The sequence below is a fragment of the Globicephala melas genome, chromosome X (assembly GCF_963455315.2).
Source record: "Globicephala melas chromosome X, mGloMel1.2, whole genome shotgun sequence".
In the NCBI taxonomy this organism is placed as follows: Eukaryota; Metazoa; Chordata; class Mammalia; order Artiodactyla; family Delphinidae; genus Globicephala; species Globicephala melas.
Genome location: NC_083335.1, coordinates 83,350,485 through 83,377,841, shown reverse-complemented (window position 1 = coordinate 83,377,841; position 27,357 = coordinate 83,350,485). Strand labels below are relative to the sequence as shown.

Genomic DNA, 27,357 nt, shown 5'->3' with positions numbered 1-27,357 from the left:
AGAAAAGTGAGTTTGGCAAGGTTGCAGGATACAAGGAAAATATACAAAATTAAATTGCATTTCTACATAATAGTAAAGAATTTTAACTTGACCTTAAGAAAACAATAGTATCTACAATGGCAGCAAAAACATGAAATCTTAAGGATAAATATAACAAAATATGTGCAACATCTGTATGCTGAAAACTAGAAAATAAGTTGTGTAAATCAATATACTTCAAAAGCTCAAGCATACATATCATTAAAGTTTGATATTTGTTTACAGTATTTTAGGCAAAATTTACTTCCAGCGAAATGCACAAACATTAAGTGTACATCTGTTAAGGTTTGGCAAATGTATACACCTGTGTAACTCAAACTCTTATCAAGATATAGATCATCACCCAACAAAGTTCCCTCATGCCCTTTCCTAGTCAATCTCTGTGCTGCCTGCCACAGGCAACCACTGTTTTGAAATTTTTTTCCATAGAATAGCTGTTTTAGAACTTTATATAAAGGAATAGTAGAGTATGTACTCTTCTGTGTAAGGCTTCTTTACCCCTAAGTTTCGTTTCTTCAAAGAATATGTATTGAGCAATTTCATACAGTAAGTCTTTCAGAAGTGTAGGCCTATGCAAAAACAGTTCAACACAGGAACTAACTTCTGGTTTGAATGCACCAGCCAAAAGGTGGCACTAGGAAAGCCATGGGAAAGGAATCTGGTGGTAAGCTGGCAACAGCATAGGGAGTCCTTCCACAGATACCCTGAGGGATGGTGGTGGCTTGTATTAGAGTTGTAGGTCATAACCAGGGTATAGCAACAGCCAATTTAGACCTGGGTCTCTGCAAACAAAGCCTGGGAGACATCTGCAAGTTTTGCAGCTCCAAATATATTTTAAAGCAGGAAATGGAAGGGAATACATGCTGTTTTGGATCAGGCACTGAGCCTGGCACTCTGTGTTACACAATCTCATTTGATCCACCCAACTAATTCATGAGGCAGCCATTACTTTCCTCCACTTTAGAGATGAGGTAATAAGACTTTATTTAGTACTGGCCATTTTATGAGGTAAAAATTCTTTTCTTTTTCCCTTTAAAAAGAATCACATAACTACAACTTTTGGTGGCTGGATGACTTGCTTAAGTTCACTCAGATACCAATTATACAGTCAGGATATAAAGCCCAGTTGTGTTCATTTTGTGAAGCAAAAGTTATTTTATTCTACCTCTAAAGATGAGGTAAGTGCAATTTTGATCACTGAATGTCTTGCCCAAGGTTAGTAAGCTACCACCTGGTGGACCCAGCACTATATAATTTTAAGACATTATAATTGTTACGTTTTCAAATGATTTACCTAGCTTTCTCCTCACAAAGAGAATAATGAAGCTCACCCATCCGAGAGTCAAGTCCTCACCTGCACTGTTGGATTCCTGGGTTTCCAAGTGTTGCCAGGTGCCAAGCTGCTGTCCTCAAGGGTACCATGCTGGGGATTATGATAACAAGCTGAACACCGGATACACTGGTGGTGGTGGCACCGGCAGTTGTAGCAGTTTGGCATCATATTTCTCTTTCGCAAAGCAGGGCAGACTTCCCCAGAACAATAAATGCAAGGGTCATGGACTACAGCTCCCTGGACATTGCAGGAGTAAGAGCACGTCCTGCGGTAATCAAAATCACCACAGTGTAGTGGCTTACAACACATGGATTGTTCTAGACCTTTGCTTGCAAAACATTCTTTGTAAGTGGTAGTTTCTGACTGAAGGGGTGACATGGAATGATGTGATTGGTCTGTGGCATGACAGGGTTGGTCTGTGGAGTGATATGATTGGTCCATGGGATGGCGCCTCAATTCCCTATAGCTGGAGCTCATTGGCTGGAAGTTTTGGTCAACAGGTTTTGGTCTCTGGGTAAAAGTCTTGCTATGAGTGGTTAAACCTGGCAAATGAGATGTCGATAAGGATTTGCTACTCTCTTCAAAGAACTTTCTTCTGTCTGCAAAGGGCAAGAGGATGGCTTCCTCCCCAGCTTGGGCAGTAGAAGCCTTCAATTCCTTGTCACCTGGGTTGGAAGAGTTTTCCACGGCTAGTGCCACATGTGGCTGCAGGTTGTGCTCTGGCGACCATCTCCAGTGACCTCCACGGACTCCACGGTGAACATTTGTTTTTTCAGAGTCTGAGGAGGATGGGTCAGATGCTTTCCACCAGGTGTTCAGGCTCAAAGAGGACTGGCCAGGTCTCTGGCTAGGGCTCATTCGTCCCTCCAAGCCCGTCCTAGATTCATGGCCCTCAGGGGCTTGGCTGAGGCACTCTGAAGACCTAGCCCTGAGTATCATGCTCTTGTTGAAGAGCTTGTCTCTGGGGCTAGGTGGTTTTTTATACGAAGATAGAAGGGATGAGTTAGAGGCAGGAAGTGGAGGACTTTCTAGGCGCTCCTCGGTCTCTTCCACTGGCTCCTTGGTGTCACACAGCTGTGACAAGGGACTCTTGCCTTTCTGGAGCTGGGCCTTCCTCCTCTGAATTTCATTACGTAGATTGGTAGCAAAACGTTCGTTCTTCCGCCGGTTTTGTATTGAGCGGCCCCGGGTCCCTCCATTTCGCCTACCACCCACCCGGCCACACTCCTTGGGCTCACTGTCCCCTTCTTCAGTTGTCTCTGTGCGGCCAGCTACTTTAGTGGTTTGTTGAGCAAGGGAGCCAGAGGCAGAGGACTGCTGGCTGGCCAATTCACTGTCAGCTCTGCTTGCTCTGTTTGGGTCCTGGAAACTTCTTTCTGGAGGATGTCCATCAGCCTCTCCATGTGGGGAACTGCTTGGGCTCTGATGCCCTGAACCCAGAAGTCTATCATCCATTGGCCTGGTCTTTCTTTCTTTGCTGGGCTGGTCCTGGGTTCCTCCTGCAGGGGGACATGGGCTTTTCTTGCCTGTGTGGCTACTGTGCAAAGGGGATAGAGTCCACTCCTGCCCATCCTGCCCAGCTGGAAGCTCCGTCCCCTTGCTGTCCCTAGTATCAAGGTGCACATGCTGCAAGTGGGACGCCAGTAGCTCTTCAGGGGCACTATGGCGATGTCCTGTGAGGTGTGGAGGGCTGCCAAAAGAAGAAGCCTTAGCTAGTTCTGCTGAAGCCTGGTTAAGTGGGCTGGAATCTGTGCTGGAAGCTTTGTCGTATGCTTTTGGGAATCCAACAGCTTTGGCCGAGGCCTCCATCAGTAGATGCTCAGAGCCCTTCTGGCTGGATTCAGGAAGTTGGCTGAGCTCACAGTTCTGATGGCCCTCATTTGTCACTTGGTCTTGCCTGCTGAGGCAGCAGAACCTGTTAGGGTTCCTTGGGGATAGCATGGTGTCCAAGCTAGGTTTCTCCGTCTGTTGCAAGGAGTCCACAAGCTCAGAAGCCCTGCTCTGCTCTCCACTGAGGAGTTGGGCTCTGGAGGCCTGAAGACTGTCTCGCCTCATTGGAGGTTGTGGTGGACCCCTGGCAGCCTTGGCAGGCCCTGAGTGGTGGACCTCCTGTGGACGGGATGATATCTGGGAGCTAGGAGTCAAGTGGCTCCCACTGGTATGCCGGCCACCTCCTGAGGTTTCGGCCACATTAAGCTGGCCATTAGGGGCCTTGGTTGGCCCTGGGCCTTGCATGATGCAGTCCACAGAGCCTGGCTCCTCTGGCCTGAGGGAAAGGGCACAGTCAGAGGCATTTGAGCTGGCCGAGAAGGAGCTATAGGCTGAGTCACGCTGATTGGGGTATGTGCTCTGGTCAATGGGCAAGAGGTGGCCCTCATAGGTGGCTTGGCCTGGTTGCTCCAGGCTCTCCATGCTGCCAATGGAGCTGCTTTTCTCAGTGCTGCAGTGCCGGGAGAGTGGACACCACTGCACACACACGTCACTGCAAGACACAGGGCACACCAGTTAGTTACGTCACCAGATCCCTTTCCCACCTTGGCCAGCCCTGCCATGGGAGAAGCAGGACAACCCAGAGGCACCCATGTCACAAGTGAGAGATAAGGCAAAAGAGGAAGGAAGGGAAACAGGGGAACAGATGGACACTGGGGGTACTACAGAAATGTGGTAAAATGGGAGACAAGATGATATGTGGAAGAAGGATAGGGCAAGATCCCAAAGACTAACAGTGTGAGAACTCCACTGAGGGTTGTGCTCTGTTTCTCTGCCTTCAGTGAGTCTAGAATTGCTTCTGGACTATTGCTGTCCCCAGGGAGTCAGCTATAGCTCTCTGCTAGGAGAAACAAGCACGGACTATTAGCATTTGAGAGGGGCCCTAAAGGGCTGATTTAATTTCAGCCAGCCCATTTTGTAAATCAGTGGTTCTCAAATTTGAGCATGTATCAGAATCACCCAGAGGGCTCATCAAAACACAAGTGACTAGGTCTCATGTCCAGAGTTTTAGGTCTGGGTGGATCCTGAGAATTTTACTTCTGACAAGTTCCTGGGTGATGCTGGTGCTGTTGGTTCAGGGACCATATGCTTTTGAGAATCATTGGTGTCAAGCAAGCCCTGCAAAGGGAAGTGATTGTGAGGATGTGATTTTCTCAACATCGCCCAGCTCTAGTTCATGGCCCAGACAGGGCCAGAATTTAGGTGTCCCCCTGTTCTTTTCTTGGTAATAGTAATCCTCACCATTTACCAAGAACCTACAATGTGCCAGGCACTTTACAATGTCTCATTTCAAATTGAAGGGGAGAGATTATTATCTCCACTTGACAAATGAGAAAACTGAAGCTGAGAGAGGGAAAGTAAACTGACAAGCTCACACAGCAGCTAAAGAAGCAGACCTGGAATTTGAACCCAGGCCTCTACGAGTCTAATGTCCTAGGTCTTCTGCTACACTGTCTGTTAAATGTAAATAATAGTAATATCTGTATCAGAGGGTTGCTTTGTGGGTGAAACCAGATAATAAAAGTGAAGCTCTTGTTGCAGCCTGGGCACCTAGTGAAGGTTCAATACCTGGAGCTGCTGCTCTCTTGATTGTTGTTTTCATGGCTATTGTTATCAGCATCCTCTCTACTATGACTTTTGATACTATAGTGGTCCCTGCCCACCCAGGCCACCCTCATCCCCCATGGCAAAGCCAAACCAGGGAGAACAAAGAAGGGACTAGGATCAGACACAATCTTGAATTTTAAGTACCATTTCCCACACACAAAGCCAAAATGAGCCAAGTCATGCCAGTAACACCCTGTGGCTAGAAACCCAGGAGGTTGCAGGCTGCCCTCAGAAAGGCCACAGTTCCAAACACCAGAGCTGAGCAGTGGCGGGAGCCCACAAGATCCCCCAGGTCAGCCTTTCCTAATTCTTGCTCCCTGCCTTGCCCCTTAGCCACTCCACTTACTTGACCTCTTGGCTAGGAATCCATCAATTACTCCTTGGCAAGGAGATCTGCTACCCAACCCACCACCCTTCCTGCTGAAAACAGCCACACCCCCACTCAAACAGGAGCCAAGCTCAGAATGTATTTCTGTGTATTCTCCCAGAACAAAACTGCCTCTGCCTCCTCCCTGAGCCCCTGACTTCCGATGCCAAATAAAGACACCGAGTCAGGGCAAACTCAACCCTTAGCTTCCCTGAGCCCTTCTCAGAGGGAAGATCTTGTTGTGGAAGGGAAAAGGCAGCTGAGGCCAGCAGCTTTGCTGGCTCTGGGCTTGCTGAGAAAGTTCTCTGAGTCTGCTGGGCAGCTCTTTCAACCACAGACCATCCCAAGCACCCTAAATTGAGAGATCCTCATTGCAGGTGGACCCTGCTATTCAGGGAGGTTCCCATTCTGAAAGCTTTGGTTCTGTGACAGAGCTGGGATGAGAGGAACAATGGATGAGGTCACCATGAGTCACTGTAGCTAGAGAAGAGGACCAGAACCCAGCCCCAGGGCCACCGATATCAGAGACCAGGATGATGCAGAGGAGCCAGGGAAAGAGACTGCAAAGGAAATAAGGAGAAAAGGAGGAGAAAGTGGTGTTTTGCAAGTCGAGTGAGGTCAGTATTTCAAGGAAACATTTTTTAAAAGGAAAGGGACTGTCCCAAAGTCACAGACAGTTCTCAGTAGACGAGGACCAGAAGCCAGGCACACTGGAAACCCACCCCATTTTCCGGGATAGCACTCTGGGCTCTACAGCCTCCAACGGGGATGAGAGCAGAGGAGAGGAAGTGGCTGGGTGATCTAGCCTCTACCCTATCTTGAGGGGAGGGTTCTAGACTTACCTCGTGTTGCAGCCGGAATGCCAGGACAAGCTGAAGGCTTCAGAAGGGAAGTGCATGTTGGTGGCTGCTTCAGGGCATCCCTCCAGCAGCTTGGCCACATGCCATGAATGTGGCCTACTGACGGGGGCGTTCCTCCTACAGTAAGAAAGGGACAGGAAGTCAACTTAGGGAACCAGAGCTGAAATCACTTCCCAGGCAGCTTCCGCCCCCACCCCCTCTTTCCCTTAAATGAAGTAGAACATCTTGCAAGGAGCTGATGTAGGAATCTTAGTGGCCACCCCCTCAGCTCTCAGTACTCAAATCTCCTTCACCCCAAGGACAATGCCTGGAGATACAGAATGTTAGCGTCACAGGGCTCTTTTGCTCATGGGTGTATCCCAAGCGTGTACAGCAGTGCCGGATGCATAGTAGATGCTCAATAAATATTTGTGGAATAAGTGAGTACTGCTTCCCAATGAATAGTGTGCCCACCCTAAGTTTTCTCTGAGAAAAAAATCATTCTGGCCAATCTTCCCATTTTTCTCTAAGAAAGGGATAGGTAAATGACTGAGAAGTTTGAGCAAGTCAACACCAATTGGCTGCCAATTTTTGGCTTATTCATTTGATAAGCATTTGTTGTATGTGTCTTGTGTACCATCTGTACATACCTCTGGGGATACAGAGATCAATCAAATATGGCTTTGCCCTTGAGAACTTACAGATTAGTGAGAGAGAAAGACCTAATTCAAATAAAGCATGGTAAAGACATTCAGAGAGTGAAGGATAAGATGGGCACAGAGGTGAGATCCCCAAGTTTGTAGGCAAAAGGGTGGCAAGGAGCCCCAACTCCTGCCAGGGAGAATAGAACGAGATGGTGGATGGTGTGCTAGGCTGACAGGGGAGACTGGCTGTTCAGCAGGACAGGGGTGAATAAAGGGAAATGGGTCTGAGGCCAAGGCTCTGGATACAACCACAGCATCTGTCTGGTGCTGGAGGCTGCAGCCACAACTCTTGCACTGACTGGCTTCTACAGGACCCATCCCTGTGCTCTGGTATATTTCACATGAATAGATGCCACTCTTGCAAGTGGGGAAGAATGGGATGGGGAAGAGCATGTATGGGGCATGGGTAGTGCCAGAAGATAAAGAGATGATTAGTATGAGAGAGAATGAGGGGAGGGGGGAGAATAAGAGAGATGGGAAAGGGAGGAGGGAAGGGGGAAGGAGAGAGAAAGAGAGGGAGGGAAAGGGAGGGGAGGGGAGAGGAGAGGAGGGGAGGGGAGAGGAAACAAGGGAAGATAGATGTCAGAAGGACCAGGCAGATGACAGAGATAAGAGGGAGAGATGGTACAGAGAAAAATAAATGACAGAAAGGAAAAAAAGTCTGAGAAAGACTATAAGGAACTACACAGAGAGAAATGGGTGATAGAGAACAAAATAATGACAGAACAAAATAATGACAGAGTAAGAGAAACATGATAAATAAAGGAGATGGTGGAGAGATAAATAGATGATAGCTTATTTACTAATTTATTCATTCATTTACTGTGGCAGATTCCATATTAGACACACTGAGGGAGCAGAGTTGACTAAGATAAGGACCCATGTTTTCAACACTCTTGTTATAGAGGGGGATAAATCAGCTCTCTACCTCCCAGGAGCAGTAGTAGACAGACTCAAGCTGATTCCATCATAGCTGGGAATGCCCCTCACCCCAGCGGAAACACAGAATATCCCGGCTGTGCTGAGCTCTAGAGGGCTAAGGCCTAAAAAGGTAGTCCCGAGGAGAATGACCTTGCTGGGGAAAACATGTGTTGAGCGGTAACAGGCCAGACACAGAGAAGGAGGTGTAAGAGGAAGGGCAGGGGAAGCTGCCTACCAAAGGGCAGGAACCAGAGCCACAGGTCAGTAGCAGTGGCTAAAACTTATGGGAAGGAAAGGAGGTGAGGCTCCCACATTTAACCACACTGTTCTATTATGGATTCAGAGTGCCCAGCAGGGAGGCTCAAGGCACTAGAAGACCTTGTGGGGAGGCACTTGCTCCAGAGTTTCACACACAAAACCATGATGCTAGAAATCTCTCCAGTGGCTGTTACCCAGAAGTCATCCATTAACAACGATTTATAAAGCATCTCACAGAAGTACTATGTACTAGTAGTATGTGCTAGGTACCATGTACAACATTTCTAGGCACGAGGATACAGTGGAGAGCACGGCACCTCTCTTATTTTGGGCCCTTCTTCCACATCCAGCATTCCTGAAGTTGAGTGCACCAACCATCCAGTCTTTAACTAAATTCTACTGAGCCTTCTTTTACAGTATCTCTTTGGCTTTTCCTCTTTCTAGCTCTCCCCCAGCTCCCCACCACTATTTTCATTGAGGCTATTCCACATAATCATTTTGTTCCTCCACAGAGCACGCCACCCACAGTTCCTGTTCTAGCCTTTAACACTTTATGTCCAAAATGCTGTGTTGGAGACCGTGGGGAGATGGCGGAAGAGTAAGATGCGGAGATCAACTTCCTCCCCACAGAGACACCAGAAATACATCTGCACGTGGAACAACTCCTACAGAACAACTACTGAACGCTGGCAGAAGACCTCAGACCTCCCAAAAGGCAAGAAACTCCCCACGTACCTGGGTAGGGCAAAAGAAAAAAAGAAAAAAACAGAGACAAAAGAATAGGGACGGGACCTGCACCAGTGGGAGGGAGCTGTGAAGGAGGAAAAGTTTCCACACACTAGGAGTCCCTTCGCGGGTGGAGACTGCGGGTGGCGGAGACTGTGGGTGGCGGAGGGGGGAGCTTCGGAGCCGCGGAGGAGAGCGCAGCAACAGGGGTGCGGAGGACAAAGCGGAGAGATTCCCGCACAGAGGATCGGCGCTGACCAGCACTCACCAGCCGAGAGGCTTGTCTGCTCACCCGCCGGGGCGGGCGGGGGCTGGGAGCTGAGGCTCGGCTTCGGTCGGATCCCAGGGAGAGGACTGGGGTTGGCGGCGTGAACACAGCCTGAAGGGGGCTAGTGCACCACAGCTAGCCAGGAGGGAGTCTGGGGAAAAGTCTGGACCTGCCGAAGAGGCAAGAGAATTTTTCTTCCCTCTTTGTTTCCTGGTGCGTGAGGAGAGGGGATTAAGAACGCTGCTTAAAGGAGCTCAGGAGACGGGCGGGAGCCGCGGCTAACAGCGCGGACCCCAGAGATGGGCATGAGACGCTAAGGCTGCTGCTGCCGCCACCAAGAAGCCTGTGTGGGAGCACAGGTCACTTTTCACACCTCCCTTCCGGGGAGCCTGTGCAGCCCACCACTGCCAGGGTCCCGGGATCCAGGGACAACTTCCCCGAGAGAACAAACAGCGCACCTCAGTCTGGTGTAACGGCCCGCCGGCCTCTGCCGCCGCATACTGCACGCCTCAGGCTGGTGTAAGGGCCCGCCGGCCTCTGCCGCCGCATACTGCGTGCCTCAGGCTGGTGTAACGCCCGCCGGCCACTGCCGCCGCACACAGCGCGCCTCAGGCTGGTGTAACGGCCCGCCAGCCACTTCCGCTGCGCCCCCGTGCCCCGCCCCCGTGCCCCGCCCTCCCCGAGGCCTGAGGGAGCCAGAGTCCTGGAAGCAGTTGCTCCTTTAACCCCTTCCTGTCTGAGGGAAGAACAGACGCCCTCTGGCGACCTACACGCAGAGGCGGGGCCAAATCCAAAGCTGAGCCCCAGGAGCTGGGCGAACAAAGAAGAGAAAGGGAAATCTCTCCCAGCAGCCTCAGAAGCAGTGGATTAAAGCTCCACAATCAACTTGATGTACCCTGCATCTGTGGAATACCTGAAGAGACAACGAATCATCCCAAATTGAGGATGTGGACTTTAAGAGCAAGACTTACTATTTTTTTCCCCTTTTCCTCTTTTTGTGAGTGTGTATGTGTATGCTTCTGTGTGAGATTTTGTCTGTATAGCTTCTCTGTCACCATTTGTCCTAGGGTTCTGTCTTTTTTTTCCTTAAAAAATTTTTTTTTTCTTAATAATTATTTTTTATTTTAATTATTTTATTTTATCTTACTTTATTTTATTTTATCCTTGTTCTTTCTTTCATTTCGTTCTTCCTTCCTTCCCTCCTTCCTTCCTTCCCTCCTTCCTCCCTTCCTTTCTTTCCTTCTTTCCCCTTCCTTTCTTTCTTTCTTTCTTTCTTTCTTTCTTTCTTTCTTTCTTTCTTTCTTTTTCTTTCTTTCTTTCTTTCTTCTTTTTCTCCCTTTTATTCTGAGACGTGTGGATGAAAGGCTCTTGGTGTTGCAGCCAAGAGTCAGTGTTGTGCCTCTCAGGTGGGAGAGCCAACTTCAGGACACAGGTCCACAAGAGACCTCCCAGCTCCACATAATATCAATGGCGAAAATCTCCCAGAGATCTCCATCTCAACACCAGCACCCAGCTTCACTCAACGACCAGCAAGCTACAGTGCTGGACACCATATGCCAAACAACTAGCAAGACAGGAACACAACCCCACCCATTAGCAGAGAGGCTGCCTAAAATCATAATAAGTCCACAGACACCCCAAAACACCCCAAGAGACGTGGACTAGCCCACCAGAAAGACAAGATCCAGCCCCATCCACCAGAACACAGGCACTAGTCCCCTCCACCAGGAAGCCTACACAACCCACTGAAACAACTTTAGCCACTGGAGACAGACACCAAAAACAACGGGAACTACGAACCTGCAGCCTGCAAAAAACGAGACCCCAAACACAGTAAGATAAGCAAAATGAGAAGACAGAAAAACACACAGCAGATGAAGGAGCAAGATAAAAACCCACCAGACCTAACAAATGAAGAGGAAATAGGCAGTCTACCTGAAAAAGAATTCAGAATAATGATAGTAAAGATGATCCAAAATCTTGGAAATAGAATAGAGAAAATACAAGAAACATTTAACAAGGACCGAGAAGAACTAAAGAGGAAACAAGCAACGATGAACAACACAATAAATAAAATGAAATATACTCTAGATAGGATCAATAGCAGAATAACTGAGGCAGAAGAACGGATAAGTGACCTGGAAGACAAAATAGTGGAAATAACCACTGCAGAGCAGAATAAAGAAAAAAGAATGAAAAGAACTGAGGACAGTCTCAGAGACCTCTGGGACAAAATTAACTGCACCAACATTCAAACTATAGGGGTTCCAGAAGAAGAAGAGAAAAAGAAAGGGACTGAGAAAATATTTGAAGAGATTATAGTTGAAAACTTCCCTAATATGGGAAAGGAAATAGTAAATCAAGCCCAGGAAGCACAGAGAGGCCCATACAGGATAAAACCAAGGAGAAACATGGCAAGACACATAGTAATCAAACTGTCAAAAATTAAATACAAAGAAAGCATTTTAAAAGCAGCAAGGGAAAAACAACAAATAACACACAAGGGAATCCACATAAGGCTAACAGCTGATCTTTCAGCAGAAACTCTGCAAGCCAGAAGGGACTGGCAGGACATATTTAAAGTGATGAAGGAGAACAACCTACAACCAAGATTACTCTACCCAGCAAGGATCTCATTCAGATTTGATGGAGAAATTAAAACCTTTACAGACAAGCAAAAGCTGAGAGAGTTCAGCACAACCAAACCAGCTTTACAACAAATGCTAAAGGACCTTCTCTAGGCAAGAAACACAAGAGAAGGAAAAGACCTACAATGACAAACCCAAAACAATTAAGAAAATGGGAATAGGAACATACATATCGATAATTACCTTAAATGTAAATGGATTAAATGCTCCCACCAAAAGACACAGACTGGCTGAATGGGTACAAAAACAAGACTCATATATATGCTGTCTACAAGAGACCCACTTCAGACCTAGATACACATACAGACTGAAAGTGAAGTGATGGAAAAAGATATTCCATGTAAATGGAAACCAAAAGAAAACTGGAGTAGCAATTCTCATATCAGACAAAATACACTTTAAAATAAAGACTTTTAGAAGAGGCAAAGAAGGACACTACATAACGATCAAGGGATCGATCCAAGAAGAAGATATAACAATTGTAAATATTTATGCATCCAACATAGGAGCACCTCAATACATAAGGCAAATACTAACAGCCATAAAAGGGGATATCGACAGTAACATATTCATAGTAGGGGACTTTGACACCCCACTTTCACCAATGGACAGATCATCCAAAATGAAAAAAAATAAGGAAACACAAGCTTTAAATGATATATTAAACAAGATGGACTTAATTGATAATATAGGACATTCCATCCAGAAACAACAGAATGCACATTTTTCTGAACTGCTCATTGAACATTCTCCAGGATAGATCATATCTTGGGTCACAAATCAAGCATTGGTAAATTTAAGAAAATTGAAATTGTATCAAGTATCTTTTCCGACCACAATGCTATGAGACTAGATATCAATTACAGGAAAAGATCTGTAACAAATACAAACACATGGAAGCTAAACAATACACTACTTAATAACGAAGTGATCACTGAAGAAATCAAAGAGGAAATCAAAAAATACCTAGAAACAAATAACAATGGAGACACGACAACCTAAAACCTATGGGATGCAGCAATAGCAGTTCTAAGAGGGAAGTTTATAGCAATACAATCCTACCTTAAGAAACACGAAACATCTCGAATAAACAACATAACCTTGCACCTAAAGCAATTAGGGAAAGAAGAACAAATAAAACCCAAAGTTAGCATTAGGAAAGAAATCATAAAGATCAGATCAGAAATATATGAAAAAGAAATGAAGGAAATGATAGCAAAGATCAATAAAACTAAAAGCTGGTTCTTTGAGAAGGTAAAAAAATTGATAAACCATTAGCCAGACTCATCAAGAAAAAAAGGGAGAAGACTCAAGTCAATAGAATTAGAAATGGAAGAGAAGTAACAACTGACACTGCAGAAATACAAAGGATCAGGAGAGATTACTACAGGCAACTCTATGCCAATAAAATGGACAACCTGGAAGAAATGGGCAAATTCTTAAAAAAGCACAACCTGCCAAGACTGAATCAGGAGGAAATAGAAAACATGAACAGACCAATCACAAGCACTGAAATTGAAACTGTGATTAAAAGTCTTCCAACAGGGCTTCCCTGGTGGCGCAGTGGTTGAGAGTCTGCCTGCCGATGCAGGGGACGCGGGTTCATGCCCTGGTCAGGGACGATCCCACATGCCGTGGAGCGGCTGGGCCCGTGAGCCATGGCCACTGAGCCTGCATGTCCAGAGCCTGTGCTCTGCGACGGGAGAGGCCACAACAGTGAGAGGCCCGCGTACCACAACAACAACAACAAAAATCTTCCAACAAACAAAAGCCCAGGGCCAGATGGCTTCACTGGCAAATTCTATCAAACATTTAGAGAAGAGCTAACACCTATCCTTCTCAAACTCTTCCAAAATATAGCAGAGGGAGGAACACTCCCAAACTCATTCTATGAGGCCACCATCACCCTGATACCAAAACCAGACAAAGATGTCACAAAGAAAGAAAACTACAGGCCAATATCACTGATGAACATGGATGCAGAAATACTTAACAAAATACTAGCAAACAGAATCCAGCAGCATATTAAAAGGATCCTACACCATGATCAAGTGGGGTTTATTCCAGGAATGCAAGGATTCTTCAATATACGCAAATCAATCAACGTGATACACCATATTAACAAATTGAAGGAGAAAAACCATATGATCATCTCAATAGATGCAGAGAAAGCTTTCAACAAAATTCAACACCTATTTATGATAAAAACCCTGCAGAGAGTAGGCATAGAGGGAACTTTCCTCAACATAATTAAGGCCATATATGACAAACCCACAGCCAACATCGTCCCCAATGGTGAAAAACTGAAAGCATTTTCACTAAGGTCAGGAACAAGACAAGGTTGCCCACTCTCTCCACTCTTATTCAACATAGTTTTGGAAGTTTTAGCCACAGCAATCAGAGAAGAAAAGGAAACAGAAGGAATCCAAATTGGAAAAGAAGAAGTAAAGCTGTCACTGTTTGCAAATGACATGATACTATACATAGAGAATCCTAAAGATGCTACCAGAAAACTACTAGAGCTAATCAATGAATTTGGTAAAGTAGCAGGATACAAAATTAATGCACAGAAATCTCTGGCATTCCTATACACTAATGATAAAAAATCTGAAAGTGAAATCAAGAAAACACTCCCATTTACCATTGCCACAGAAAGAATAAAATATCTAGGAATAAACCTACCTAAGGAGACAAAAGACCTGTATGCAGAAAATTATAAGACACTGATGAAAGAAATTAAAGATGATACAAATAGATGGAGAGATATACCATGTTCTTGGATTGGAAGAATCAACATTGTGAAAATGACTGTACTACCCAAAGCAATCTACAGATTCAATACAATCCCTATCAAACTACCACTGGCATTTTTCACAGAACTAGAACAAAAATTTCACAATTTGTATGGAAACACAAAAGACCCCGAATAGCCAAAGCAATCTTGAGAACGAAAAACGGAGCTGGACGAATCAGGCTCCCTGACTTCAGACTATACTACAAAGCTACAGTAATCAAGACAGTATGGTACTGGCACAAGAACAGAAATATAGATCAATGGAACAGGATAGAAAGCCCAGAGATAAACCCATGGACATATGGTCACCTTATCTTTGATAAAGGAGGCAGGAATGTACGGTGGAGATAGGATAGCCTCTTCAATAAGTGGTGCTGGGAAAACAGGACAGGTACATGTAAAAGTATGAGATTAGATCACTCCCTAACACCATACGCAAAAATAAGCTCAAAATGGATTAAATACCTAAATGTAAGGCCAGAATCTATCAAACTCTAAGAGGAAAACATAGGCAGAACACTCTATGACATAAATCACAGCAAGATCCTTTTTGACCCACATCCTAGAGAAATGGAAATAAAAACAAAAATAAACAAATGGGACCAATGAAACTTCAAAGCTTTTGCACAGCAAAGGAAACCATAAACAAGACCAAAAGACAACCCTCAGAATGGGAGAAAATATTTGCAAATGAAGCAACTGACAAAGGATTAATCTCCAAAATTTACAAGCAGCCCATTCAGCTCAATAACAGTAAAACAACAACCCAATCCCAAAATGGGCAGAAGCCCTAAATAGACATTTCTCCAAAGAAGATATACAGACTGCCAACAAACACATGAAAGAATGCTCAACATCATTAATCATTAGAGAAATGCAAATCAAAGTTACAATGAGATATCATCTCACACCGATCAGAATGGCCATCATCATAAAATATAGAAAGAATAAATGCTGGAGAGGGTGTGGAGAAAAGGGAACACTCTTGCACTGCTGGTGGGAATGTGAATTGGTACAGCCACTATGGAGAACAGTATGGAGGTTCCTTAAAAAACTACAAATAGAACTACCATATGACCCAACAATCCCACTACTGGGCATATACCCTGAGAAAACCATAATTCATAAAGAGTCATGTACCACAATGTTCATTGCAGCTCTATTTACAATAGCCAGGAGATGGAAACAACCTAATTGTCCATCATTGGATAAATGGATAAAGAAGATGTGGCACATATATACAATGGAATATTACTCAGCCATAAGAAGAAACGAAAGTGAGCTATTTGTAATGAGGTGGATGGACCTAGAGTCTGTCATACAGAGTGAAGTAAGGCAGTAGGAGAAAGACAAATACCGTATGCTAACACATATACATGGACTTTAAGAAAAAAAAAACAATGTCATGAAGAACCTAGGGGTAAGACATGAATAAAGACACAGACCTACTAGATAATGGACTTGAGGATATGGGGAGGGGGAAGTGTAAGCTGTGACAAAGTGAGAGAGTGGCATGGACATATATACACTACAAAACGTAAAATAGATAGCTAGTGGGAAGCAGCCGCATAGCACAGGGAGATCAGCTCGGTGCTTTGTGACCACCTAGAGGGGTGGGACAGGGAGGGTGGGAGGGAGGGAGACGTAAGAGGGAAGAGAGATGGGAACATATGTAGATGTATAACTGATTCACTTTGTTATAAAGCAGAAACTAGCACACCATTGTAAAGCAATTATACTCCAATAAAGGTGTAAAGAAAAAAATAAAGAGCAAAGGTCCAAAAAAACAAAAACAAAACCCAAAATGTGTTGTGTTATGGCTGTGTTATTCTGCCAGCCAGTCTCACCTTGTTCCACCTCCAGTCACTGCTTTTAGATCGTATCATGTCAGACAACAACTGGATTGTGGCACTTTCCTATTCAAGAATCTTCACTAGTTCCCTATTTCTTAACCTTTCCTGCAGCAAGTGTAAACTGGATCAGACTTTCAAAGCCCTTTATAAGCTATCTTTACCCACCCAGCCCAACCTCTCATGTCTCTGTTCCGATCATACCCTGCAACCAGCTTTGTGCCTCTGCTTTTGGTTTTCTAGTAGAATCTAGCACAGGCTCTGGAATTGGACCTTGGTTGAAATCCACCACTTAAAAGCTCTGTTGCTTTAGACAGGTGCTTTCACTTCTCAGAGCTCTAGCTTCCATGACTGTAAAGTGGGGATAAGAGTACCTAGTTAATGGAGTTGTAAAAAAAATCAAATGAGACCGTGAATGTCAACTGCCTAGAATGGGGTTTCAGTTGTTACCGTGAATGTTCCCTCTGCCTGGAATGCCCTCTCTCATTTTGTTACTCTAAATACCACCTGTTATTCAAGGTACTGCTCGAGTAATGTCTACTCCAGGGAGCTTGTCCTTAGTAATCTAGTCCCCACAATTTAGCCCATCATAATATAATGTTTGATATTGCTCATCATCATTTCATGTACGTTAGTCTCATCCTACCAACTATACCAAGCCAGCAGGCAACGAGACAAAAACAAGTGAGACAGATCTACTAGGTTCATAGCCTAACTACCATTTTGGATGTGTGATTCTGTGTAAGTCACTTAACCTATCTGAGCTTTAGTCAGTTTTCTTATCCAAAAAAAAACCAAACCAAACCAAAACAATAATCCTTACCTGGCTAGGTTATTGTGGGGATGAGAGAGAATATTCTCAAAGCATCTGGGACACATACTGATGCATAACAAGTGGTCAATATGTAGTAGGTGCTATATTAAGGGCTGTCAGCTCAGACTTTTCCTTCTCGATGGTTTAAGAGTACTTCCATCCAGATTTGTCCATCCACTGTCAAGGTTCCACTAGCATCACTCCCTTGCCACACTTTGAAAGATAGCTTACAAAGGCTCTTACTCTCTCTAGGGTTTCTCCAGGAGTGGGAAACAACCCTAAAGGAGACAGAAGCAAGGCAGTGGGGGCTTTGGGACCACTGGGAGAAAAGCACAAGCTGCAGGGAGGAAAATCCCAGTGGAGGAACTGTAGCCAGAGCTGGAGCCTTCTAGCCCTAGATTAGGAAAGGAGAGGAAACTATCTATAGGGTCTAATACTTGGCCTGTTATTCTTCCTGAAGAGGCCTAGACTTGGAGTCAGTCCACACTCACATTCCAATCCTAGCAGTGTGACCTGGGGCAAGTCACTTCTCTGTTGTAGACTCTTTATCTGTAAAATGGAGACGATCACCATCCCTTACTCATGAGTTAACGTCTGGATTAAATGCAGTCCCATGTGTGAAATCACTCAGCATAGTTTAACTTATAAAAACATAACACTATTAACTTAAAAAAAATAACAACAGGGACCACTTATTGGATACTTAAGATGTACCTGGCACTGCACACTTTGCGTGCATTAGCTGATTCAATCCTCACTCCAGCCTTATCAGTAAGCGCTATTATTATGGCCCCTTTACAGATGCAGAAACAGAGACACAGAGAGCTGAACTGCTTTGCCAAGAACACACAGCTAGTAACCAGCAGTTGAGAATGAGGCTCAGGTCCTCCAACCCTTTTTAGGATACCACACGACCCCGCCTCCCCAAAGAGGGATCTATCTCAAAAAGCTTATACACCTAAGGCTTCTCCTAGCCATTCCTTCAAGAAGCAGTCAGAAAAGGGAAGTCTCAGTAGTCCTAAAGTTGAAACCATCCCCTCCTTAGGCAGTGGGGAAAGAGGATGAGGAGAAATAAGCACAGAGGTAAGAAAATGCCAACCACCAACCATGTAGCTCCAGGCCTAGCTGTGGAGGCAACAACCCCTTTCTCCTAAGGCACTATCATTAAACACACACCCTATCATTCATTACCCCCAAATTCCTTTCTTAGGAAGCAAAACGGGATATTGAAGAAAGAAAGCCAAAGGGGGAAGAGGGAGCAGCAGCCATGATGGCCATGGCTACCAGTAGTACCTACCATAGAAGTTGCCCAGGATGGGGAGATGGCTTAGGAGAGAGCTGGTTATCCAGCCAGCTCAGATGCTCCTCAATAACCCCTCCAGCCAGCCCCCTGGGCTTCTTTCTGCAGGCTGGATCCTCCTTTAGCAGAAACCCATCTGCCTTCCTTTAAGTCCTCTTGACAAGAGGGGCCATCAGCCCAAGCCCCTGAGTTTGATTCAAGGGGCTCAAGCACAGCCAGGTCCCAGTTCCAAGAACAGAAAGGAGTAGCACTGAAGGCAAGGTATGGCCATCAGCCTGGTTGGGCCTAGAGGAGGCCACAGCCTTAGGGAATGAAAGCCAGTGTCAAGAGCTGGATAGGAGTGAAGACGCTGCTCCAGAAACCAGCCAGCACCCTGGTGGCAAAGGGAAGGATGAAAGGCAGTTCCAGCAGCATAAACAGCCCCCCTGTTCCCTACTCCAGCCTCCTCTGAGCCCTGGCCCGCCCTCTTCCACAGCTCAGAGGCCAATAAGGAAGCTGGGCCCCCAGCCACTGCTAGAACTCAGGAAAGGAGCAAGGAAATGATGTTTGGGAAAGATAAAGCGGGTGTCTAAAAAGAATTTTTAAAAATACACGTAAGTGAGGGAGAAAAATACCCCAGACACATACACTTAAAAGAATTCCTGTGCTTCCTGGACTGGGTTGACCCCACCCAGCCATCTCCGCAGGTCCTCTGGGCCCCAGAAAAGGAAAGCCCAGATCAGCCAGGCCCAGCAGCCTCCAGGTCCAGAAAAGCAAGTAGCACTACAGCTGATTTTACATAGATAGGGGCAAGTAACCTAGAGATCTCCCAAGATGAATGTCCTGCTGAGATAGAAAGATTCACAAACCATTCTGAGCTGTATTTTCAGGGTCTGCACGTCCTACAGGCACCTGAGCAGACCCAAAGGAAACTGCATTTCACACCAGAGCCTCCAACTCCAGAACAGTGCTGCTTGGAGTAAGCATCCCTGCCTCTGCCATGATTTTGCTCTGACCTCTGGCAATTTACTCCCCCTCTATGGGCTTCTGTTTCCTCTCTGCAAAATAAAACATTAAAGTCCATTGTCACAAACAACCCATCCAACTATGGCATGCTCTGATGTAATAGTCCCAGGCCCCAGCCTGGGGGTCCACATGATGTCCTCAATGACCTATGCAACAGCCAGAACCCAGAGCAGCCCCACAGGAGTATGTTGCACACACTAAGCCCAAGCTCAGGCATCAGAATTTGATTTCTGTTGGGGATTTAGAGTTAGGGTTTTCCCTTCATAATATTCCTGGATCCCCACTCCAGTTTCCCTTGGCCTCTGGTCCCAATTCCAGCCATTTCTGGCCCCTGAGAGGGTTTATGTGAGCTTCCTCAGGACAAGAATGATGCCAGGGCCTTCGCTTTCTAGGAAAATCATGCCGGGAGGCACCTTCCCCTCTCTTCCCTCTGTACCTCCTAGGGAGGTTTGGGTGGACTTTTGTCTGTTCCACAAAAGGCAGGTGCCAAAGCCCTCCTTTGGTAGTTAGAAGTACTGTAAGGGGGAAGTTTGGGGATTTTATGTGCATGTGGATCTGGCTTGGAGTCTCAGCTTTCCCATCCATTAGTTGTTTGGCCTTGGGTGTGTCACAGAGCCTCAATTTCCTCATCTGTAGTGCATGCCTGGCACGTGATAGGCATTCAATAAATGATATCCGTTATTAATATTATCCTCTACCCCAAATAATAATGGGAAGGGTATTGTTAGTGGCTAGAAAAAGAATGTCTTCAAGCCAGATGAAGAGGAGAGCAAAAGGACTACTTAAGAGAATGTTCAAATGCCAAGCCTAGTTCTCTAGAGTAGCACTCCTTAAACTTCAGTGGCCAGACTAATCACCTGTCCATCTTGAATCAGATTCTGATTCAGTAGCTCTAGACTGGGCTCCAGATTCTGACTTTCTAACAAGCTCTAGAGTGATGGTGATGCTGCCAGTGTGATAACCACATTCTGACGATACACTAGGGAATATAATACCTTTAGTGTTAGCAGTACACTAGGGAATAACCCCTGGTCTGAAACAGCATCAGAATAAACAGTCCCTTCTAATGTCAATATTCAGGCCTGGGTACCCAGCCTTCCCTAATCTGGTCGTCAAGTGCCTTCCTCTCTCCACTCAGTAACCCAGTCCATAAAAATGCTTCCCTGACCCCCCATTTCCTAACAAAGTAAAGAATAACAAATTTGATAGCAGTCTGGCCCTGTCAGTGGCCAGGTGGGCTGAGGAAGTTTTGATTAAAGGTGCAAGCACGTTCTTGGGACTGGCTCAGGTAGGGAGGCAGGGTGGAGCATGACAGTTGGGTAGTCACCAGAGGAGGTGATATGATGGGCAGATGGGCACAGATAGCATATACTGAAGAAATCCTTGGGCAGAAGATGATTAGAGAGTAATGTGAGCAGTTTGGCCAGTTTGGGATTTAGAAAGGAGGCTGGGAGATGGGGTGGAGGTAAAAGAAGTACCCTCTCACTTAGCAGAGCTAAGTTCCAGACAACATGAGCAAGTATCACCTCCTATGTTCAGGGGAAGGAAAAGATGACTGCTTCTTTTCCAAGCACTCAGAGGGTAAGAACTTGGCATGGGTGCAAAGAGGGTGAGCACATGCAGGCAGAAGTGGCAGATCTGTCAGAAGCTGGCTCCCAGAACAGGCCTCATAAAGGCTGTTGTGAGAGGTGAGGGGAGGGAGGTGGACCAATTCTAGAAGGAGTCAACCACTGGCTGCTGTAGTGGGGTGTCACCCCAATACCTTCTGACAGCACTACCAGTCTCTGAGCCTGGCTCCCAGCAGACCCCTCAAGAACTACTTGGAGGGAGGAGGGTAGAGGGCAAGCAGAAAGAGAACCGTGGCTCTGATCCAACCCAGGGCAAGAAGAAAAATATGGCCCCTGTTGCTTGGGGTTATGCTTAGCCTGAGGTCTGGCCCATACCTACTGCAGGCTCTTTCATTTTTTGAAAGTGTTTAGATAAGGAGAAGCACAAAAGAGTGTCCTTGATTAGCTCCGTTTACTTTCTGTGGCTCTTCCAGCCTTCCTCACCCCAAAACTGCACATTCCACCTGCCCCACATGAAGGAATCCATGCTCATTCTGGCCCGCTCAGCAGGAAGGGAAGCCCGCACACAGCTGGGGGACAGAACAATGCATGGCTTGTTTATCTGACAGAAGGAGGCAAAAGTCGCTTGATCACTGTAGAGATATCCCTCGGATATAGAGCCCTGAAGGCCTCCTCTTACCCTCACACTGTTACCTGAGGGACCCTGAAACCTGGTGATCTGGAGACCTTCCTTATACAGACCCAACCAAGGGAGAACATGTATGTGTATGTAAATGTGTGAATGTATATGTCTGTATACATGTATGGGTATGTATGTGTGTATCTGTGTGTATATCTATGTGTATGTGGGTGTATATATGTATGTATAATTTAAAAGAGAACTTTTAGGACAAGGCCTTTCTTGTCAGTTGGGGAGCTATAATTTGGGTCATCTGAGATACAGGTACTTTACATAGAAGGGACTACCTCCCCTCACCTCTTGGAATAGCCAGGTCAAGTACTTTCATGTAAACCTGCTGGATCCCCCTCTCCAGCCTCCACCTCAGGATCCATTCATGGCTTAAAGGAAACCCAGGGTAGTGAATAAGAAAGGAAAGGGATGTTGGGGTGGGAGTAAAGACTCCCTGAAATGCTGCGCTACGTGTCAAGGGGTGTCTTGTGGCTTTCCAAGTAAAGAGCAATACCCTCATCTGGTTAGGGCCTTTATACTTGAACTTTTGCTTTCATTTCTCCACTTTTTCACATTGGAATCTTTAAAACACAGGGACACCTCTTTTTCCAAAGAAGGTTGGCACGAAGCAACCATATGAATGACGTGGGAGAGCTCTGCAAATATTAGGGGCTAGAAAAATGCTTAGTAGTTTAGAAACACAGTACTTGGAATTCTCTTTCAGAGTGGGCTGTGAAGCATACTCTATCTATGTGTATCTGATAACAAATACCCATCATAGACTATTTCTTGTCAATGATCCCAAAGGCAAGGAGGTGGATGGTGCATATTTCATAGCTTCTAGAAGCAAGGGGAGCAAGTCAAGAATCTGAATAACAAAGAGGGCTTTTCTCTCTTCCCTTATATACAAAAGCTAAGGGTGCAACACCAGAGGCCTGAGGGAGACTTCAGAGGAGCACATAGAGAAAATGACAATAGGTTCACAGAACCCCATCTGTTGAGTCAGCTTCTGTTGTGATGACCAATTTCCTAAATCAACACCCAGGGTGATAAAGAAGGTGGAGGATGTTTGTCCTCCAGCTCCAATTTCTATCAGAAATATTTGTAGCATCCCTTGGGAAGAAGGTTACAGGAATAATATAAGATTTTCTTTTTTTTCCCTTTCAGCCAAACACCTCCTTCAGCTCAAACTCAGTATTGGAGTACCAATTTTCATCAAAATGATGGACTCCACCAAAGTTTTGCCTAAAGTCAAGTCTCAAAGCCTTTAGAATTGCTTCTGGCCACTCCCTGAGTCATCTCCACTGCTAAAGGCATGAAGCCCAAAGACAACGTCCAATAACAGTGAGGACCTAAATAGAACCAAGAGAACCTACTCACTCTGCTTTGAGCAAACATGACAGTAAGGAATGGCTGATGCTCAGCAGAGCTGGAGCACAGTGAGCAAGGTAGACAGTACAGGGACATGAGGTTGGTGAAGTGCCAAGGCCAGATCATGGAGTTTCCAAAGGCCAAGATAGGAAGTTTGTGTTTTATTCTCAGTGTAGTGGGAAGTAAGTTACTGGAGGTTGTTAAACAGAGGACTACCATGATCTAAGTTTTATAAAAATCTCACTTGGCTGATAGATTTAGGCAGGACAAGAGTAGAAGCCAGGGAACCAGTTCAAAAAGGCTCTTATAGGTAAGAGATAATGGTGATTTGTTCTAGGGAGGAAGCAGTAGGGGTAGAGAAAAGAGGTTTGATTAGAGGTATCTTGAAGAGGTAGAGCTTACAGTATTTGTTGATGGATTGGCTGTGGATAGTGAGGGAAAAAGAAGAATAAGCCATGACATTTGGGTTGTCTGGCATCTGTACATTAGCACAGAATTCATTCCCGAAACTGAGTCATTAGTAGTTCTTAAAAAAAAAAGTTGGCAGTCTTTAACATTCTTTTATTCAAGCATTTATGGAGCTCCTATCTACATTTAACGTGCTTGGAGAGGTACTATGGAACATGCCAAAATGAAGAAGATATAATTCCTGTGCTCAAGAAATTTATAGTGTGGTAGGGGGTGAATAAAAATAGCTAAGTAACTAAACAGGGCAGAATATCGTGTCATAAAGGAAATGCTAACAAAATGAGAGTTTTAAAAAGGAGAACAACAAGGATTTACTGTACAGGGAACTATATTCAATATCCTGTATAACCTATAATGGAAAAGAATCCAAAACAAGAACACACACACACATACATACATACATATCCAAATCACTTTGCTGTACACCTGAAGCTAACACAACAACATTGTAAATCAACTATATTTCAATAAAAATTTAAAGCCACTCATGTAATAAAAACATTATTAAGCAAGCTTCCTTAATTTTTTGTTGAAAACACTATAAAATTGCTGTCTAAAACCAGACAATGAGGAAAAAAAGGGGAAAGTACAGCTAATTGAATCAAGGAAGACTTCACAAAGCCTCTGATTTTGAAGACTCAGGACAATTTCAGCTGGAGGAGACTGGGGAAGAGGTCATGCCAGGTTTTGCAAAAACAAGAGTGGATAAAGCAGGAATATGCTGAAGGAAGAACACAGTTTCTGTAAGGCACACAGGAAGTAAAATTAGAATGATGCAACAACACGGTGGGCCTTAAGTGTCAGGATAAAGCATTTACTTTACCAATAGGCGAGAGAGAGGCTTTGGAGGTTCCAGGATAGGAAAGCAACATGGTAAAAGCGTATGTTAGGAAGATTATTCTCATAGCCACATGTAGAATGAATTATATGGATAAATACTGAAAGCATAGTGAAGTGAGTAGGCTAGTGTAATAGACATAATAAAAGGTAGAAGTAGAGCAGTGACAGTGAGGGTGGAGCAGAAGGGAAGGATGTGAGGAAGAACACAAAAGACAGAATCAAGAAGCTTGGACTACTAATTAAATATGGAGTAGAGAGAGGAGTTAAGGTGACCATGAAACACCTAGGAGAATGGTGGTATCACTAATCCAGATAGGGAAGTTGAGAGCCAGAGCTGGCTTCAGGAGTCATGAGTTTGATTTTAGACATGAGCGTGTTTGATATGCTGTCAAATATGCTAACACATATATATGGAATCTAAGAAAAAAAAAGGTCATGAAGAACCTAGGGGTAAGACGGGAATAAAGACACAGACCTACTAGAGAACGGACTTGAGGATATGGGGAGGGGGAAGGGTGAGCTGTGACAAATTAAGAGAGAGGCATGGACATATATACACTACCATACGTAAGGTAGATAGCTAGTGGGAAGCAGTCGCATAGCACAGGGAGATCAGCTCTGTGCTTTGTGACCACCTAGAGTGGTGGGATAGGGAGGGTGGGAGGGAGGGAGACGCAAGAGGGAAGAGATATGGGAACGTGTGTATGTGCATAGCTGGTTCACTTTCTTATAGAGCAGAAACTAACACACCATTGTAAAGCAATTATACGCCAATAAAGATGTTAAAAAAAATGTAGATAGTCATGTCCAGCAAGCAGCTTGACATCTGGGCTGCAGTGCCAGAAAGAGGTTAGGGCAGGGTATGGACATGTGATCATTATCCACAGAGAGGAGGCAGCCGAGGCTGTCGCAGTGGATGTGACTGCCCATGGTAAATGCATGCAAAGGAAAGAGGGTGGATGACATATCTCTACAGAACAGTTACAGAGGAAGAAGAGCTAATCAAAAATACAAAACAATAAAATGCCTTTTTCAATGATATTGGCAATATATTTTTTTAACTAAGTGTCAGCAAAGTTGCAGGGAAAGAGGCATTCTTATACATTGCTGAATGGGAATGGATTGGGTATACATTTACTAGAGGGAAACTTGCCATATGTCATCAAGAGACAAAAATGTTCCTACAGTGCTTGCTTTAGCTGACATATACTAAAATTGGAACAATACAGAGAATATCAGCATGGCTCCTGCACAAGGATGACATGCAAATTTGTGAAGCACTGCTTATTTTTTCTGGAATTAGACAGTGGTGGTGGTCATACAACCTTGTAAATATACTAAAAATCACTGAATCTCACACTTAAAAGTAATGAATTTTATGGTAGGTGAATTATATCTGTTTTTAAAAATGTTCCTACCTTTAATCTAATCTTTCCATTCCAAGGATTCTATCCTAAGAGAGCAATTAGAGATGCACACATTGATTTATGTACATGAAGTGTCATCGAATGCAGGGTTATTTATAATGTAAAATTAGGAATATCCTAACTGTTCAACATTTAGGAAGTTAGGTGAAGTACTGTATATCTACAGGAAGGAATAATAGTCTGCCATTACAAAAGTGAAAAAACAGTATACAAACCTCTATGTAGTACCAGCCCAATTCAAAAAATATATATCCATACACATATATTCATGTATAAGCATACACATATTAAAAGGCTGAATGAAAATGTACCAATATCTTACCACTAAGTATTTATCTCTGTGTGGCAGAATTAAGGGTCATTTTAATTCTTTATACCTTTAGAAAATTTCAAAATTTTCTACACTACACATGTATTAGTTTTGAATGAGAAAAGGTTTCCAAAGAAAAAGGACACCTTTCTACACAGACATATCATTTACCCTGGCAACTGTCTAATACAACTGTCTGACACATTCCTAAGTTAGAAATCTGCAATTATACTTATGATTCCACTTAACTCTTTCAAACATCTGGATTTTGCCCTCAGGGAAATCAGCTCAGAGCCCACCAACCTAGTAAAATGGTTTCCCCAACAAATGCTTTCCTGCTTGGCAGTGGATTCCTCTGTTTATGCTACTAATTAAAAAAAATTCCATCTGACAGTTTTTACCCCAATGTCAGCACTAGTTGCTGTTCTTTGCTGTGAGAGGTGGCCAGGGCTGGAAGAACGAGGAGCAAGTTGAGAAGAGGCCAGTCAGAGGAAAAGGGAGGCCAAGTCAAGGTCAGCATTATGGCCATGCCCAGTGGGTTAAAATTTTTTTTTACTACTCAGGGCCTTCTTGGCTTTAGTTTTTCCTAGGCGCCTGATGGACTTGGTGGGACAAAGTTGTGTGGAGAGGGGACAAAGCACAGGAAAATCTGCTGGGGGGGGGTGGTGGTGGCAGCAAGTACTATTTGTGAGGCCGTTTAACTGCTAATATTTACAGTTCACAAAGAACTTTCATAGACACCATTCTATTTAATCCTTCCAACAACCTTATAAACTCCATGTTAGAAAAGAAAAAACTCAAGTTCAGAGGTGAAGTAAATCATACAAGGCTTGAATCCAAGTTCTTTGCTTCCAAATTCCTGTGTTTTTGTCCCTAAACAGTAGTTCTCAAAGTCTGTCGAATAGATCAGCATCAGCATCACCTGGGAAATTTGTAAGAAATGAAATTCTGGGGCCCCACTCCAGACCTTTTGAATCAGAAACTCTGAGAGTAGAGCCCAGCCATCTGAATTTTAACAAGCACACCAAGTGATTCTGATGCACGCTCAAGTTTGAGACACATCACTCTAAAGAATGCTATCATACATTTGAAAACAGATTTTCAAATGGCTTCTTTAAAATACTGGCTGCTGCTGGTTTGACTTATGTGGGGTCTTGTCTTCCAAGGGAGCCTGGGAACCTTCCTTCAACTTCCAGTGGCTATGTACACAATAGAGGGCAGCTGCTTGAATAGAATTTGG

The 27,357-nt window shown here is 44.6% G+C and overlaps 1 protein-coding gene and 1 non-coding gene across 5 annotated transcripts in view; one reads left to right on the top strand and one right to left on the bottom strand.

The window, feature by feature from the left end:
* Positions 1-27,357, bottom strand: part of SHROOM4 (shroom family member 4) — a 215,017-nt gene that overhangs the window by 41,317 nt on the left and 146,343 nt on the right. For 3 of the 4 annotated variants that reach the window (XM_030846648.2, XM_030846650.2, XM_060292275.1), the window contains 2 exons: positions 6,179-6,313; positions 1,394-3,854 (listed from right to left, as the gene is read on the bottom strand). In XM_030846648.2, coding sequence (XP_030702508.1) covers positions 1,394-3,854; positions 6,179-6,313 — 2,596 coding nt within the window. Of the gene's footprint in view, positions 1-1,393; positions 3,855-6,178; positions 6,314-18,455; positions 18,820-27,357 lie in introns of those variants that run through there. The other variant, XM_030846649.2, reaches the window with a different exon arrangement.
* LOC115847196 (U6 spliceosomal RNA) lies at positions 25,569-25,672 on the top strand. Its single transcript, XR_004037226.1, has one exon. It is a non-coding gene; the product is annotated as a U6 spliceosomal RNA (small nuclear RNA).